This window comes from Castor canadensis, chromosome 12, assembly GCF_047511655.1.
Source record: "Castor canadensis chromosome 12, mCasCan1.hap1v2, whole genome shotgun sequence".
Classification (NCBI taxonomy): Eukaryota; Metazoa; Chordata; class Mammalia; order Rodentia; family Castoridae; genus Castor; species Castor canadensis.
Genome location: NC_133397.1, coordinates 23,435,406 through 23,453,480, shown reverse-complemented (window position 1 = coordinate 23,453,480; position 18,075 = coordinate 23,435,406). Strand labels below are relative to the sequence as shown.

The 18,075-nt window shown below is 39.0% G+C and overlaps 1 protein-coding gene, 1 long non-coding RNA gene and 1 pseudogene across 3 annotated transcripts in view; 2 read left to right on the top strand and 1 right to left on the bottom strand.

The window, feature by feature from the left end:
- Positions 1 to 18,075, top strand: part of LOC141414777 (uncharacterized) — a 39,129-nt gene that overhangs the window by 9,524 nt on the left and 11,530 nt on the right. The gene's annotated exons all lie outside the window — the stretch shown is intronic.
- Slc4a1ap (solute carrier family 4 member 1 adaptor protein) overlaps positions 4,408 to 18,075 on the bottom strand; it is a 31,364-nt gene continuing 17,696 nt past the window's right edge. Inside the window, exons 10-14 of one of the 2 annotated variants that reach the window (XM_020154950.2) lie at positions 15,820 to 16,051; positions 13,820 to 13,906; positions 13,123 to 13,190; positions 11,444 to 11,513; positions 4,408 to 9,188 (exon numbers count right to left, since the gene is read on the bottom strand). In XM_020154950.2, the coding sequence (XP_020010539.2) occupies positions 9,139 to 9,188; positions 11,444 to 11,513; positions 13,123 to 13,190; positions 13,820 to 13,906; positions 15,820 to 16,051 (507 nt within the window). In that variant the 3' untranslated portion in view covers positions 4,408 to 9,138. The remainder of the gene's footprint in view (positions 9,189 to 11,443; positions 11,514 to 13,122; positions 13,191 to 13,819; positions 13,907 to 15,819; positions 16,052 to 18,075) is intronic. The other variant, XM_074049401.1, reaches the window with a different exon arrangement.
- Positions 16,335 to 16,716, top strand: LOC109679423 (small ribosomal subunit protein eS25 pseudogene; annotated as a pseudogene).

The window sequence follows — 18,075 nt, the reverse complement described above, 5'->3', positions numbered from 1 at the left end:
GCATAGCTCAAGGCATCCTCAGCATGGGCCAAACCCAGGATTTGGTCTGATCCCCAGCACCGCAAAACAAAACAAAACAAAAAATCAGCCTACAAACATAAACAATTGAAAACTAGAAGCCAAGGTTCTGAAATCAAAGAAACTCAGCTGCAGACTTGGTTCCACCACAAACTCAAAACACTTTTGAGCAAGGCACTTCATGTTTCCAGTGTCAGTTTCCTTCAACAGAAATGATAACAATATCTACTCCCTCTCAAGACTAACAAGAGATTCAGGAAAAAAGTGTGTAAACAGTGTGAAACCATAAAGCTCTACTATAGCACATAAGGAATAAACAGATAACACCCAAGTTCCTCTACAGAACGCTTGCATTGTAACTAGAGAATGACTTTCTCAAGGAGAGAGTAGGGCAGAAACAGCAGGTTGGGAAGAGATTTGTGAAAGCAGCCTCACCAATGTCCCTGGCTAATGTACTGCTTCCAGGTAGTGGGCCTCAGAAAACACTGGTAAGCTGAATTAGCTTGCTGCCCTTGATCCCTGGGTTTTTCTGATTTTTACTCTTTCTTCTGCTTTGATACATTTGTCTTCTTTCAGCCCCATATGCGAGTTGGCTGCATAGTAATGGGTCTTTAGTGCCCTCATGTGGCTGTTCCCTGCCAAGGTTGCATGAAATTCTGAAGGGGTGAACATGACAAAGGCAGACCTGAGGAGGCCAGAGTAAACCCTCAAGATCAGATTTTCCAGTGCTAGCAGAGCACTTAACCCACATTTAACCTAGCTGCTGAAATCCAGAGCTCCTTAATGGGAAATGTACCCCTCTGGTAGGGGGTTGTTGGTAACAGGGAGGCCACACATGTATGGTAGCAAAGATATACAGAAAATCTGAAACTTCCTTTCAGTTTTGCTGTGAATCTAAGACTACTTCAACCTGCTCTTAAACAGGACAAGAATCCAGGCTTCTGGATTAACCTTTCTAAAATTGTCGGTTTCTAGACTGTTCAACATGTTTTGAGGAAGGAACTAAAGGCAGCAGGTGAGGTGTTCTTTCTCTGACAGAAAAGCCCAAGGATAGGAAGGGCTTGACTAGAACCTATCCTCCAACTTCCCAACCCACTGAAACCAAAGCTTAACTGAGCACCTATTTTGTGAATTTCTTGGCGCTCAGGGGTGGAATACAAAATATGTAGTCCTGTCCTCAAGAACGCATAAAGCTTACAAACATGTATCACCCACATACTCATACGGTAAACAGACATCAAGTCACTGGAGTGAGGACAGTAACAGAAGTAGAAATGAAGTGCCACATGACTGGTGGGGAGAGAGCTTGGTGACAACCATAGGGATCATGGAGGTTTCCAGAAGGGAAGCAACTAAAGGTTGAACATTTTTAAAATGTGTAGGATCTGCAGGAGAGAGGAATTGGGAAGTAGAGGTAGGGCAGTGAAACTGTTATCTGTATGATATTACAACAGTGGATACATGGCACAATTTGCTGTATAGCAGCAAGAATGAACCCAAATGTAAAGGACAGACTTTGGGTGATAATGATGTGTCAGTGTAAGTTCATCAGTTATAACAAATGTACCACTCTGGTGTCGATAATGGAGAGGCTGTGCATATGTGTGTGTGGGAAGGGATATGTTGAAAATCTCTGAACTGAAATCTGCTCTAAAAAATATTCGAAAAGAGACACTGTGGGAGAAAGGAAAGAACAATTTTATTCATTCCAATTTGAAAGCACTATCAATTAGCAATCTTCTGCTAATAAATAAATCTCTAGGTATAGTCATCCCTTGGTATCTTTGTGGGGGACTGGTTCCACTTACCCCTGCAGACACCAAAATCTGTAGATGCTCAAGTCCCTTATATAAAATGGCACTGTATTTATACATGACTGCTCTAAAAAATAAAGTCTATTTAAAAAGAGTAGGATTTTACCTAACAAACACGAGCAAGGAAGATCATAAGGATTCCGATAACTACCTTTGAGGGGACAGTTATGCATCAAGAATGGCTGAAGTTTTTACAGATAATTCAATTTAAGCTCCACAAGAATACCACTGGATAGGTGTTTTTTCCCTATTTAATAGACAAGGAAAGTGGTTTGAGGTTTGTAAGGCAAGGCTTAATAAAAAATGTAAGAAGCAGAGCTGGGTGTGGTGGCAAATGCCTGCAATCTCAGCACCCGAGAGGTGGAGGCAGAAGGATTCTGAGCTTGAAGCCAGCATGCGCTACGAACTGAGACCATCTCAAAACCAACCAACCAAAAAAAAAAAAAGAAAAAGCAAAAGATGTGTTTGGGGCAAACAACCTGCTATTTCTCCTGTACCAGGTATGCCTTATCAGGTGGCATAAAGGGTGGGACAGGGCATATGTGGGGTCATAATGACCAAAAAGTAGAGGAATCCTATGATAAGGGATTTTAGTCTCAAAAGAATCTGGACCCCACTTGGATATCGTTTAGAGATTTCAGACCAAGACATTCTGCTCAGGAATGCATCTGAGATGTGTGGAGAACTAACAAGGCAGAAACAAGGAAGAGAGACCTGTGAGAAGTCCTAAGGCAAAAGGAGAAATCCTAAAACTTCTCCAAAGAGAAATAAGAACAGACTTGAGGGATGAAAGCAGAGCCACCCTGAGTGGAAAGAACTGTTCTCTCAGATGCTGAGCCCGCTAGCCTCCTTCGTCAATGTAAGGTACTATGAGGGAGAAAAATTTCTGGTCTTCTATGAAATATAAGTCTCAGTTCCACCCTGGACTATCGTGTGCCAAACCTCTAAACCCAAAGCAGAGCAAGGTCTGCTCAGAGACCAGAAAAGAAGTCTTGAAATTTGTTCTCAATGCCCACATCAAGTGAGGATTCTCAAGATCAGAATGGCCAGTTATGAGACCAAACCAGTTTGATGCTGTGACCCACTTCCATAAGGTCAAGGAGTTTTATGTCATTTCCCAGCAGTCCAGCATCTGGTTGGACCAAATCCTGTATGGGAACTCGGCCCCCCCTAGCCAAGGCTTTGATTCCTGCTTTGATTGCCACAGGGCTGGCAGGCTTCCCTCTGGCTCCCACTCTCTCAGGAAGCCATCCACAGCTGCTGGCCACTTGTCACACCCTATCCGGGAGGTGGCAGCATTTCAATGGTAAAGCAACAGATCTTCAGGCTGTGGCTAATGGCTTCAAAGTTAGTTGGGAATTATGTCATATTTCCAAAAGGGGCTAACTTCTTCCAGTTGCAGTGAAGTAGTACGGGTAAGGGCTTAGTATTTCCTTTCTTGAATTAGGACAATTCTAGGGAAAATATTTATAACAAGCATTCAACAAACATTAATTAAATGTGCTAAGCTTTATGCATAGCAAGAATAGTCCTTGTTCTAAATGAGGTGTTTTTACTGTGTGTGTGGGTTTTTTGGGGGGTTTTTTGGCAGTACTGGGGTTTGAACTCAGGGCTTCACACTTGCTAGACAGGCACTCTACCACTTGAGCTATCCCACCAGCCTTCTTCAGTGAGTTTTGATTCTAGGAAGGCAAAGAGAGCTAGTGTCTTTTTACTCTGCTTTTTCCTTTGCGAAAATTTGACAATGCTTGAAAATTCTGATTGATTTGCTCTTGTTTTTGCTATTAGAGACTGTTACCTCAAAGTTACTCAAAGCCACTCTACCTGGTGAAGATTTGTGACCAAGAAAACAAAACAAAATTTAGACATACAAAATTTTTTTGAAAAGCACACAATAGTGACCCTTTTAGGAAATAAGTATTTGAATATGCCCTCAAAAGAATGCCGTATAAGTATAACCTCTATCTCTACAAAACTTTGAAAATGTAGTCTAATCAGGAGTCATGCCGTATGTTGGAATTCTAAGAAAGACCTGCAAGATGCCTACAGTAACCCTGACCCCTCGCCCACCGCCCCACCACCTGCTGAAGGCACTGGATTATCACTCCAGTGCCTCAGAAAAAGACATAAATAAAGGAGGGAAAAGGAACATAGGGAATAGACAATACCTTAACAGTTGTACACAAATTAGGGTATTCAAAGCATCTTCATACATATTATTTGATCCTTTCACCCATCCTTGGGGACAGGCAGGGCACACATTTTTCTCTCGTTCCCAGTTGAGGGAAAGCTTGCTGTGCACCAGTATTGACAGTAAGTGGTAAATGCAATTGTGAGTGACCCACAACTTCTTCAAGTCTGGTTTCTTCACCTGAAAACCGAGGGCAGTGTGACTGAGTGTCCCTGAAGATCCCTCCTTCACGCTTTGCTCATGATTGCCAGACTAGTAAGGTAGAGCTGTCCAAAACAGCCCTCTGGATTTGGGAAGGGTGGTTCTTTCCTTACGATATGTGCTTATGATAATGGAGACTGGACCCAAGTGATGCATTTACAAAATGAAGTCCCAATGCCCAACTGAAATGAACAGACTTTTTTGTTTATTTGTTTTTGAGACAGGATCTCACTATGCAGCCTAGGCTAGTGATGAACTCAGCATCCACCTGCCTCAGCCTCCTGAGGGCTGGGATTACAAGTGTGCACTACCACACCCCACTTAACAAACAAAATCTCAACAGTGGTCTCGTGGTGATGCTAAGATTCTTCTTATGCTTTAATTTTTTTTTAACCCGTGCTTAATTTCTTCCTTTTTCTCTAAGTATCCTTAAAATGACTCTTACTTTTTTAAAAATATTTTCCTCCTCTCTAAATATAATTTTACAAAGAAAATATTTTTAATAAAAGGTTTAAAATGTTCTAAGTCTGTTTAATTATGTAGGAAACTTAAAAATTAAGGCAATATCTAACTGTATGAATTCTGGAATATGGAAAACTATTCAAGATGATAAACTATTCTAGACAATAAAAAGATCAGTGGTTGCTAGGGTGTGGAGGGGGAGAAAAAGATGAATACATGGAGCACACAGGATTGTTAGGGCAGCGAAAACTATTCTGTATGGTATTCACTAATGGGGGGTATAAATCACTATGCACTTGTCAAAATCATAGAATGTACAACATCAAGAATGAACTCTAATGTAAACTAAGGACTTTGAGTGACAATATGTCAATATAGGTTTGAATGTATCAAACATACCACTCTGGTGTAGGACTGTCAGTGGGGGAGGATGTGCCTGTGTAGGACAAGAGGCATATGGGAACACTGTATTTTCAACTAACTTTTGCTGTGAATCTAAAACTGCTCTAAAAAATACCATCTATTGAAGTTGGGAGTGGTGGTGCTTGTCTATAATCCCAGCACTTAGGAGACTAAGGCAGGAGGATCTCAAGTTCAAGGCCATCCTGGGCTACATAACAAATTACACATCAAGACAATCTCTCTCTCACAAAAACAAAATGAAACAAACAAAAAAACGGTCATTTAGGCTAAGTTGAATATGTTTTTGGATCATGGTCACTCGTATTTAGCTCAGAATGAAAAATTATTTCCTTAAAGCAAGTTGAGATTTTACATGGACATTATACAAGATGGAAATTTTAGGCATAAAGCAAATGAATTTCTTAGGTGGCTACTTCTTTGCAAACTGCACAGAGTATGTAACTATATTGAGACTTAAAGTTCTTAGCATAAAATATTTTGATACTTAGAACTCTGGTTTTATATTATACATAAAACTTGAGAAACAAATTAAGCATGGAAGATGAAAAGTCTATTAAAGATATTAAAACAGTTGGTGGAGTGGCTCAAGTGGTAGAGTGCCTGCCTAGCAAGCATGAGGCCCTGAGTTCAAACCCCAGTATCACTAAAACAAAACAAAAAAAAGATATTAAAAAAAATATACTAGAGAATTAAGAGTCAGATTTGGAAATTAGACTGTTTGGGCTCCAATCTAATTCACAGGCTACTGAGTGGCCTTAAACAAGAGTTTTAACCTCCAAGGCCTCAGTTTCCTCAACTATATAACTGAAGGAAATTACAGTACCTACTTTACTAAACTAGTCTGAAGATTTAATGAGAATCATACAAAGCAGTTAGCATAGTGCCTGGAACATCGGGGACACTAATTTTTAGCTATTATTATTATTAGAAATTTTTAATAAAAAAATAGTTAAGAAAAGGGTTTCAACTTTCTATGTAAGTTTTAGAGCCCCAGAAAACTCCTAAAGTAGACAGGGACTTGTTTTAGTGTTAGCATACACTGACCTTTTCTTCCTAAAATGTTACCCACTATGATATACACACTATCTTTTTTACTCTAATAAATGAGTACCCATAACCAGAAAAAAATTTTGTTCTCTGTACCAAAGGTAGAGAGATCAGCTGTCCAAGACTGGAGTTTCTGTATGCCTGCACAATTTCTGTCTGTTACCTGGCCTTTAACCAAATCTACTGATACCTCCCCACCCTGAATCTCAGATTCATTTGGTTCATGAAGGCAACTGTTCTCCAGCCCTTTTTTTCTGAGATCCAGGCCTTTGTATCCAACTGCCTTCTTGACATCTTTACTTAGCTATCTCAAAGGGACATCAAGTCCAATTTGCTGAGTTAAGACTGTGGGCATGGCTCAAGTGTGAGGCCCTGAGTTCAATCCCTAGCATTGCCAAAGTTAAATTTACAACTCTCCACTTCTATCCCAGTCCTCCAGTTTCTCTGACTTCAAAGAATGACCCATAACCCATGCATATGAACAAGCTAGGAACTCAGGAATCATGCTAGATTACTCTCCTTTACTCCCCAGACAATCCCATCAGCCAGTCTGAGTCATTCTACCTTTTAAAATATTGTTAGAATCCCCGTTCTAAGGCTCTTGACCTCCAGTGAGTTCAAGCCATCATAGTGTCTTATTAGGACTTCTGCCACAGACTCCTAGCTGGTCTTCCTGCAACCTTTCATCCTTCTTCCACAGTATAGCTTGAGTGTCCTTAAAACCCTAATCCAATCCCTTCACCATCACTAATACACCAATGTCTTCTCACTGGAAGCCAATATAAAGGTATATATGTTATAGAACTCCGGCCCAGGACACCTGACTTGGGACACCTTGCTTACAGTTAACTTACTGTGTTCCTGCTATGACACTATCTTTTTCATGACCAAATAACCTTACTTTTGTTTCTAAGAAAAGGAGACTGGATTACTTTGATTACTGGTAACTATAAAACAACTCATATAGTTTAGGAGGTGGAAACTGGATTTTTTAATACAAACTTCTCAAATATCCACAAACTGGGATACAATCTTTAAAAAAGATGTGCTGAAGGACATCTAGGAACCAGGTAAGACCTTGAAAATGGGGTTGGCCAAATATAAGCTGTGGGCAAAATCCAGCCTGCCATTTGTTTTTATTAAAAAAAATTTATTAGAACACAGAAAAATTAATTTGTTGTTATGTTAATGTCATTTGTACTACAGCAGCAGAGTTGAGTAGTTACAGCAGACTGTATGTCTTGCAAAGCCTACAATATCCAGCCTTTACCAACTTACCAGAAAGAAACAGTTGGCTACAGAAAAAAATGCTCTAAAGGTTTTCAACCCAGGAAATCTTTAGAATGTTTAGAACCTTTAGAATCACCTCAGGGTCCTGTCATTTCTTCATCAACAAGTTCATTCCTGTTGCTCTAAATGAAGTACAAAATAAGTTTATCATTACACCTATATTCCTTTTTGAGAGATAAAGAACTCTTAGCAAACCAGACTTCCCACATCCGCCAGGGCATATGAATTTGCTCTTTATCGCTTCTTGCCTACCTTTGTGCCTACTGCGTAATTCATTTTAGGAAAGCAACAGCCTCCTCACCCACTTTTAAGCTGGGCCACAGCATTTCTCCTGCTGACTATGTCTGCCTTCAACCTAATCCAAATGCTCTTCACCTTGCTTTGTTCTTAGGCTTTCTTTTCTATGGAAGTGAGGCATTCGGATAGAGAAAAGGAAGGGGATAAAACATTTTGCATTCCTTCCTATTTCCAGAAAAGAAGAAACTTTAATTCCCTTGCCCACCTTGGGCTTCTTCAGCTTTTCATTCCATGAGCCTATTTGCACCTCCACAAGAAGAGTGATTGATTAGTAAAAGTCCGGGACACTCAATGGCCTAAATTTTTATCAGGACTGGTGCCTGAGTACATGTGCTATGGTTAACTATGTCCTTCCTGATAAGTCAGGTCTGTTTTCAAACCTGGCAGAATTACACTGGGAGGCAGAGGAAAGCCTCCACTGTGACTCCTTTTTTGACTTTTTGGTGGTACTGGAGTTTGAACTCAGGGCCTTGTGCTTTCTAGGTAGGCACTCTATCTCTTGAGCCACATTCTCTGCCCTTTTTGCTTTAGTTACTTTTCAGACAGAGTCTCCTATTTTTGCCCAGGCCATACTGGATGACGATCCTACTACCTACCACTTCTTGCATAGCTGGAATCACAAACACATGCCCCCATGCCCAGCTTATTGTTTGAGATGGGGTCTGCTAACTTTTTGCCCACATGGCCTTGAACAGAGATTTCAACCTCTCTTGATTTCTACCTCTCAAGTAGCTGGGATTATAGGCCTAAACCACCCTACTGGGCTTGTGATTCTATGTTTTGTTCCACAAATGACAGGTGTACAGACTCACATCATGGCATACCTAAATATTTCAACAGTGATTGAGGAGGCAACAGTGAACCCTAGAGCTTACCTGCCAGAAGTACCCTAGTGCTCAAGAAAAGCACAGTTGTTACAGTCTCCCTCCCTGTCCTGCTTCCCCTCCCTTCTTCCCTTCACCCTTCACCTCCTCCACCTCCAGTGCTGGGGATTGAACCTAGAGCCTTGCACATGCTAGGCAAGCACTCTACCACTGTGCTATCTTCCAAATTCAGGTCCTAAATCTTAATCAAAGAGGCTATGACCTTAAATCAACCTTAGGGACATCTTTATCTTCTCATTTTATAATACAGTAATGTCTCTCACTTTACTAATTTTCAAAGCATATCATTACCTTTTTACATATATACACAAATACTTTTAAACATAAATATCAAATTCAGGAAAATCAGACACACAGGTAAATTTAGGAAGCCAAGAGCGTGGAAGAAAAGGCCGGTCACCAGATTTTATAAATGATCATCTGAACTCCTTTGGCCATTCAATTTGACATATCATCCCAAATATATTATGTTGCATGGTCCACAAGGTCTTCCTTTGGGATTGTGAAGCAATCAATAGCCATACTTGTCATTAAGATGGGTTCTGCCATCTCCACTTTGGCCTAGATCAAAATATTAAAGAAGAAAAAAATATATTTATTCTTCCAAAATAAGAGGGAAAAAAATATTAGTAGGCCAAAAGTAAAACAAGTGGGGTTTATTTCTTCTATGGCAGAAATTTTGCTTTTTGTATATAGTTTCAGAATAAAGTTCTTTTCACTTCTACCCTCACATTTGTTAGCTTGAGCAAACCTTTCTAGTAATTATATTTCTATTAATTACTAGTATCTTAAAAAACAGCATCCATAGAAAAAGCAACATGTGATGTGCAAAGGAGCAATCAGGATCTCATACATTGCTGTTAAATGTGTATGTGTGAGCACAAAACCAGCACAATCTGTATACAGTGCAATTTGACTATCTTGAAAATGATCATAGCATGTTAACTCTTTTTTTTTTTTTTTGCGATGATGGGGCTTGAATTCAAGGCCTACACCTGAAGCCACTCCACCAGCTCTGTGATAGGTTTTTTTGAGATCCAGTCTCAGGAACTATTTGCGTGGGCTGGCTCCATACCACAGTCCTCCTGATCTCTGCCTCCTGAGTAGCTAGGATTACAGGCCTGAGCCACTGGTACCCAACTTAGCATGTTAACTTCTATTAGCTTCTTTTCTACAGATGCACCTCAATACTTTATATATTATATGTATTACAGAATTACATATGTTAGAGGTTGCCTATTACAGAGTTGTTTGCAATGGCAAAAGACTGGAAACAGCCCAGGAGCTAGTGGCTCACACCTGCAATCCTAGCTAGTTGGGAGGCAGAGATCAAGAGGATCGAGGTTCAAGGCCAGCCTGGGCAAAGAGTGAGACCCCATCTCAAAAACAGCCAATGCAAAGAAGGGCTGGCAAAATGGATGAAGTGGTAGAGTACCTGCCTAGTAAGCATGAGGTCCTGAGTTCAAACTCCAGTATCAACAAAACAAACCCCAGAAACAAAAAACACCCCGAAAAACTGGAAGCCAGGCAAATAATCCACTGAGGAGATTGTTTAAATAAGTAAAAGTCTAACTATACCATAAAAAACAACTATGCTGCCACTTAGCTGGGTGTGGTAGTGCACAGCTGTAATCCTAGCACTTGGGAGACTGAGGCAGGAAGATGAAGGATTGTGATTTCAAGGTCAGTCTGGCTACATAGCAAGACCATGTTTCAAAAAAACTCCCTATGTTGACATTTAAAAAAAATCTATAAAGAGCTATTTATGGATTTGATCTCTATATTGTGCTAAGTGAAAAGCAAGGAGTAGAAAATGCTTCTCTCTGTGTAGAAACGGTGGTGAAAAGCATTTTATATAGTATATAAGAATTAATAAGAAAACAATCTTTGGCTATCTTTAGAGGGCCAAAAAAGTGAGTACCAGAGGCACATACTAAAGATTTTTTTCTGTTTTAAATACATGCAAAAGTAAATAGAAAAATATAATGAACCCTCATCCAGCTATTACAATTATCACTATAGGGCAAATCCTGCTTTACCTAGTTTTTTGCTAGTTTCTCTCATCCTTCACCACTAGATTATTTTACTGTAAATCTCAGGCATCATTCCATCTGTGGACACTTCTGTATATGTGCTGAGAATATAAGAACTTTTCCCAAAAAACATAATTCAACATCATTCATATTTTTAAAAATCAACAATAATTTCTTAGTATCATCAAACATTCAGGTAGCGTTCAACATTATCTGACTGGCTCATACTTTTAATTTTTTTTTTTTTGTGGTACTGGGGATTGAACCCAGGGCCTCCAGCCTCAAGCAGGCTAAGCAAGAACTCTCTCACCATATCCTGAGCCCTCAGAACACACACACATGGTAATATACATTTACATAAACAAACAGTTGTCTGAGTAAGGATTCAAATAGGATCCACAAATTATAAGATGTGGCTGATGTGTCTCATAAGATCTTTAAATCTACCTGTTCTACCAAAAGAGAGATCTTTCACTACATTCTCTTGCAATTTTCTTTCTCTTCTCTCTTTTTTCTTTTGGCAATACTGGGATTTGCTAGGCAGGTTTTCTACCACTTGAGCCACAATGCCAGCCCTTTTCAGCCCGTTTTTTTTTTTTTTTTTTTTTTTTGAGAAAGGGTCTCATTATGGAGCCTTGGCTGGCCTCAAACTCTTGATCTTCCTGAATGGTGGAATTACAGACTTGTGCCACCATGCCTAGCTCTCTTTGGACCTTAAATATGTATCACCTATTTAAAAATATAAAGAAATGTTAGAGAAAAGGAAAAATAAAAACAATATACCTTCAGGTGGGACCCACACACAGTAGTCTGGGTCATCTTCAGGATATTTGGAAGAAAGTGTGGGTGGCAACTACAAAGAAAAGGAAAAAGATAAATTATTTTACTTGAATTTTTTTTTTTTTTTTTTTTTGAGATAAGGGCTCATCAGGTAAACTAGGCTGCCCTGGAAATTTTCAATCCTCCTGCTTCAGCCTCCTGAGTGCTGTGACAGGATCACTACCATACCTGGTTCAAAGAATTTCAACTCTGAGAATTGTTATCCTTAGGCCTCTCTGCAAATGAAAACTAAGAGAAAGCAGTTTCCATGAATGGTCTTGACATCAGGAATGAATCTGGGGGAACATTCTCTTTCTGAGTCTTGATTTTTTTCTCATAAAGCCTCAATAAGCTGATTTTTTAGCCAGAGTGATATAATGGTCTTTAAAAGAGGTGGCAACAGCAGGCTGAGGGAGAAGGATTCCAAGTTCAAGGCCAGCCTGGGCTAATAGCAAGACCCTATCTTAACAACCTCCCTGCAAAAAAGAAAAAGGGACAGTAAATACACTGCAGGTTTAGTGTTTAACAGAATAACTCCCAGGGAGAGAAATTTGGCATTGGCCTTTTGATCTACGTACAGGAAAGAGTTAACAGAGTAAGCTGTTATTCCTTGAAAGCCTGTTTGCAAGGCTGGTCTCTGGGTAGTGTCTAGAAACCTGCATTTTGAGAGGGTTACTATTACCCTAACTGATAAGGGTGGCTCACTGTGCCTCTACTATACAAACAATGTAGTTTATGCTGAACACCTGCTTTCCTTCTGGGAGTGTGGAATTTGGGTACAAGCCAGGTAGGGAATGCCTATGTGATCAATCCCTAACAAAAATCCTTGCCACTGACTTTCTAATGAGTTCCTCCAGCTATCAACATTTCATACTTGTCACAACTTATTGCTAGGGGACGTAAGCATATCTTATGTGTCTCAACTGGAAAAGAACCTTTCACAGTTTATAACTGGTTTACCACAGATCTTTCCCTAAGTATCTTTTTCCATTGTTCATTGTGTCCTGTATCCTTTTACTGCAGTGAATCATAGCTACAAGTACAACCATACGTTGAACTCTGTGGGTCCTCTTATGAATTACCTAAAGATGGCCTTGGGGGTCTCCTGACTGAACCTAGCAATCTCACTTCCGGAAACTTATCATCATATCCATACAAAATTATGTACACATAAGGTTACTCATTATAATACTGGTATAGTAAAAGATCAGAAACAAGCCAAATGCTTGTCTACATAGATCTGGTTAAATAGAGTATATCTATGAAATAGGAAGTACTTGGTATATTGATATAAAATTACTTCCATGACAGGTAAAAAAATTAAAATGGAGAATGGAGAACATATATTATACATTTTGTATATAAGAGGAGGATAACAAGAACACGTTATTCAAATGTCTTTGCATGGGCATATTAGTATATTAATTAATAAGAGGTAGGTTGTATGTGAGCAGCTATTGGGAATAGGTGGATGAAGACAAGAATAGAGAAATCAAAAATAAAAAGTAAAGAGTCCAGATTTCTAGGGTAAGGAGCTAAAGCTGCTGGGAACTCTATTAAGCCAATCTTCAATGACTTATACTTCTGGATATGGTCTATGACAAGAAGATTCACTTTTATTTTCAGAAAAGTGAAGTACTTACTTTGCCTTGACCAGGAGCTTTCTTTTTCTGCAATTCATCTCTGCTTTTCTCATATTCATTCTCTGACACTAATTTAAGGAAGAAAAGTAAAAATAGCTATTTTCAGAAAAGGCAATATAAAAGGAAAAGGTTCCTCCTAAGAGAATGCTATAATTAATGAAGAAAACATCAGTGATGAATCTACTACTGTAAAATCTGTTTTTAGAAGACAGAATTTTTCCTTCACTAATATCTCTAAGTTTTTAATACTAAGGCTAGTCTATAAACTTGAATATGATGAGGCTGCTTTTATTATCCCACACCTTAACTCTTATAGGTAAAACCAGTGAAAAGCAGTCCTTTTAATGACCAACCTATCAACTAATTTATTTTTAATAGGTTTGCAATTCCTTCCATGGCAGGACATAATGGACTCTGGGAGAAGTAGAACTGGGGAGGGCTCAGTATGGCCACTGGGAAGCATTGGGCTTTAGGTACTTTATGGGGCAGGAAGAGGGAACCTCAGGATGCAGAAGAGGAGTAAAAGAAAGGCATGGAACTAAGAGATGGAACTAAATACAAACCTCTTATATATCCCAGTTTTGTCCAGGGCCCTGGCTATTCTTCTGTGCTGCCTTACAGGGAAGTTGCTAAACCCTCCTCATAAAATCAGGTGGCACTCATGTGCAGAACAGCAAGAGTCTGCTACACTACTTACCAGAGGGTTCCTCTCGTGATGAAGCTATTTCGCTAACCTCTTCATAATCTTTATTCTGCTCCACTTGGTTGAGTTGAGACATGTTTTCTATGAAAAGCAGCACCAAAGCATATTATTATTTAATTCATGGTAGAATTCAAGAAAACAAAAACAAAAGCAAGAGAAGCTACATACATAATCATCCAGTTTTACAATAATCATTTTACAATAATCAGCTTTAACTAACCTTAATAAGGTTTTCAGTAAATGTGCCTGTAGATATCTAACAAAGAACCACCAATATTCCACTAAAACCTATTGATATCTTATCCAAAAGCCTTAAAAATACACACTTGTTGGTCTAAAACTCTACTTCCAGGAATATATTTTTTTAAAAACTAAGAGCTAAGCACCAAGACTTATTATTTACAAGAATATTTTTAAAAAGGTGAAAATAGCTTACATGTTTAACAAGTGAACAAGTAAAAGCTAACTAAATGACACGTACATGTGATGGACTACTATGTCCCTTAGATAAAACCCACATTGAAAAAAAAAATGTGTAAAATGATTTTGTGCTGTAAAAAAATAAGAAAAAAGGCCCAGAATAATCCCTCATCAGTTGCAGATTTATTCGCTTTTAATATTTATTTATTTATTTTATTTATTTAATTTTTTGGAGTTTAAACTCAAGGCTTGTGCTCGCTAGGCAGGTGCTCTATCATTTGAGCCATGCAGCATATTTATTATTTAATCTTATAAACCAAATTTTAAAGCCTGTGCTATTTTTACACACATATATATTTTGTTCTCCTAAAACAAACAACTATGATATTTACTGCTCCCCTTGCAGGTATGGACCAAATACCAGGTTCAGAAAAAAATAAACCATGCCTGGCGGAGTGGTTCAAGCCATAAGAGTGACTGCCTAGCAAGCATGAGGCCTTGAGTTCAAACTGTCATGCCACCAAAAAAAAAAAAAAAAAAAAAGAAAAGAAAAAAAGGCATGAATAAATACCTTTTGTGAAAGACAAGACATTTTGCCAATAACTAAACAAAAGAAAAGGCAAATTCAAAAGATCAACGTCTCACAGATGTGGAAAGAGTAATTTTTCTGTCCCTGAAGGTAATTCAAGAGAAGGGCACATCCCAGGCTTATTGTTTTGAAATAGATATGCCTGGTTTGTTTGGAAATAGGTAAACATGTATTCCCATACACATTTAATACCAGTTTTTAATATTTTTTCATGCTTCTTATTTTCTGTGTGATCTTAATTTTGCTAAGTAGTTTGGCAAGCTGCAGAAATAATTCCTGTGGTTGACAAAGGATTAGAAAGTACTAAAAAAGACAAACAATAATTTCTAGGGATGAGATATGGGGAGTTTTTCTTCCTTAGTTGTTATGTGTGATCGAAAATGAACATAGATTCCCTTCATAGTCAAAAAGAAATATTTAAAAATTAGTCAATTTCCCCTTTCAACATTTTTCATCGTCTTTCCAGTGGTGGGTGAATACCATGTACTAGGTACTATAAACATCAAGATGAATGAGGCACCATCCTTCTTGAGAACTTCTATTGGGTATAATCTTCTGGTTTAAGGATGGGGAGGAAAATTAATAGGGGGAGACTATTCTGAGACCACTTGATCAGATCCTATCATCCCACACCTCACTGCCCTCCAACTCATTCATACAGTGGCAGCAGTTCAGGATTATTCCTCAGCAGCTGTGGCTTCAGATCTCACAATTTTTTTATCTTCTGTAATTCTGGAACAGACTGGAAATACCTGCCCTTAATTTACAATGGAAAAAATGAGGGGCAGTCAAAGAAGATGATTAAGAAAGTATATTTCCGGGCTGGTGAGTGGCTCAAGTGGTGAGAGCAGGTGCCTAGCAAGAGTGAGACCCTGAGTTCATATATATGAAGTTAAAATGCACAAGCAAGAACTGGTTTTCCTTTTTTAATCCACAATTAATGCAGCCGCCCCACTGAACAGCACAGGGAGAAGAAAGATAATACCATGGCTTTTTGTTTCCTTAGAACATGTGAGATCTGTGGGAGCACTTGTTTCCCACATTGCTGTTTCTGGCTTTGTCTCCTGCAGCAGCCTACTGCTTACATCCTCTGTTTTCTTTTCATATTCCTCCTTTTCTTTCTCTTCCTCCTCTTCCTCTTCTTCCTCTTCGACTTCAGGCTCATCCTTCATTCTCATTAAAGTTGGAGGGAGTTCTGGACGTTTGGGGGGCAACTTCTATGAGGGAAATAAAACCAAATACAAGTAGTCCTACACAATGATAAAAAGAGACAAATCTCTTCCAAGAGATTTATCTCAATGTATAGAATACCTAACCTCTTTAGGTTAATAAACCCCGCAAAAGGCTACTACAATTTCACATGAAATTTTGTCCATCTGTGAACCCTAAGCAAGTGTCATTATTAATTTCTAAGTTCTTAAGATTATTAGGTTGGAATTTTTTTTTTGTCTGACATCTTAGAGAGACTATAGTAGTCACCTCTGTTCTCCAGGCTTCACAATGCCACGTAAGGACAACAAGAAGAAGAAAGATCTGGAAAGTTGGCTAAGAAAGACAAGGACCCAGTAAACAAATCTAGAGGCATGGTCAAAAAGAAATGGTCCAAAGGCAAAGCTCAGGACAAGCTCTGTCAACACCTACTCCTGTTTGACAAAGCTACTCACAACAGAGTCTGCAAAGAAGTTCCCAACTATAAGCTTATAACCCCAGCTGAGGTCGCTAAGAGACTGAAGATTCACAGTTCCCTGGCCAAGGCAGCCCTACAGGGGCTCCTTAGTAAGAGACTTACCAAATTAGTTTCAAACCACAAAGTTGAAGTAAGTTACACTGGAAATACTATAGGTGGAGATGCCCTAGCTGCAGGTGAAAATGCATGAACAGGTCCAACCAACTGTACATTTGGAAAAATAAAACTTTATTTAAATTAAAAAAAAGATGATTAGGTTGGAGGTGTAACCTGGTAGTAGAGCACTTGTCTGGCTTGTACAAGGCCCATGTTTCAGTCCCCAGCACTAAACACACAGAGAAAGGGAAAGTATTATTAAATATAAAATACTTGAAGCAGCTTGCAGGGAACTACAACATTTACTCCAAGTAAGTAAGAGTGGCAGGAATTTTATCCTGTGATACCTCTTGATATTAAAGGACCTTACTTTGTTACAAAAATCTTCTAAGGAGTAAATCAGATATATATTCCCAAGAAAGAAATCATTTCTCATTTTTGACAACATAATTTCAGGGAAAAAAGACATATAAATGAATAAAACAGCTCCTGAAGAAAAGGAAAACATTTCTCGAAGAATTGACCATATATATATATTTTTTGAAACAGGGTCTCACTATGTTGCCTAAACTAGTTTTGAACTCCGGGGCTCAAGTGATCCGTTAGCCTTGGCCATGTGCTACCATGACTAAAAGGCCATCAAGACCTTTCAACAACAATGAAAAAAGACCTTTCAACAAAAGTACTTAAGAGTTGCTGGATGTGGTTGGCACATGCCTATAAACCCAGCACTTGGAAGACTGAGGCAGGAGGATCATGAGTTTGAGGCCACCTCAAACTGTCCTAAAAAAATAAACAAACAAACCCAAAAGAATTTCGAAAAAAATTCACCATATTTCCAGAATAGGGAGAAGGTATCAAGGTATACATTGGTTACATCATTTTTAAAATAGAGGATTTAGTTAAGTAATTCTTAGGAGTTTTAGGAAAGCATTTTTCTTCTATTTAAAACCTAAATACCCCACTCTCAGAGCCTCCATCTTTCAAGTAATACACATAACTTACTCAGAACACATAGCTGGGCTAAGGGCTAGGTGTGTACCTCAGTGGTACAGTGCTTGCCTAGCATGCACAAGGCCCTGGGTTCAATCCCCAACACCACAAGAAAACAGAATATACAGCTGAGACTTCAGACCTCTGCTACCAGAGGACAGTTTACCCAATTCTGTTGGCAATAATGGTGCCGATAGGTTTCGGTTCTTACTGCACCCTTAAGCTTCTGTTTTCCAGGGTCATGGTCCTGCCTCAAGTCTAGCTTGAATCCTCCTTCTGCCCCAACCTCCAATCAGCATGAACCATAAGATCCTAACCAATCAGATCATGCTGAGTCCCACTGAGGGGTATTTAGGCCCCTGCCTTTCCTGCTTCTCTCTCTTGGCTCTCTTGGCTCTCTCCCTCTCCCACCTGGCAATAAAGAACCTCTTGGCCAGATCACTCCTCTCCACATGGTCACTTTTG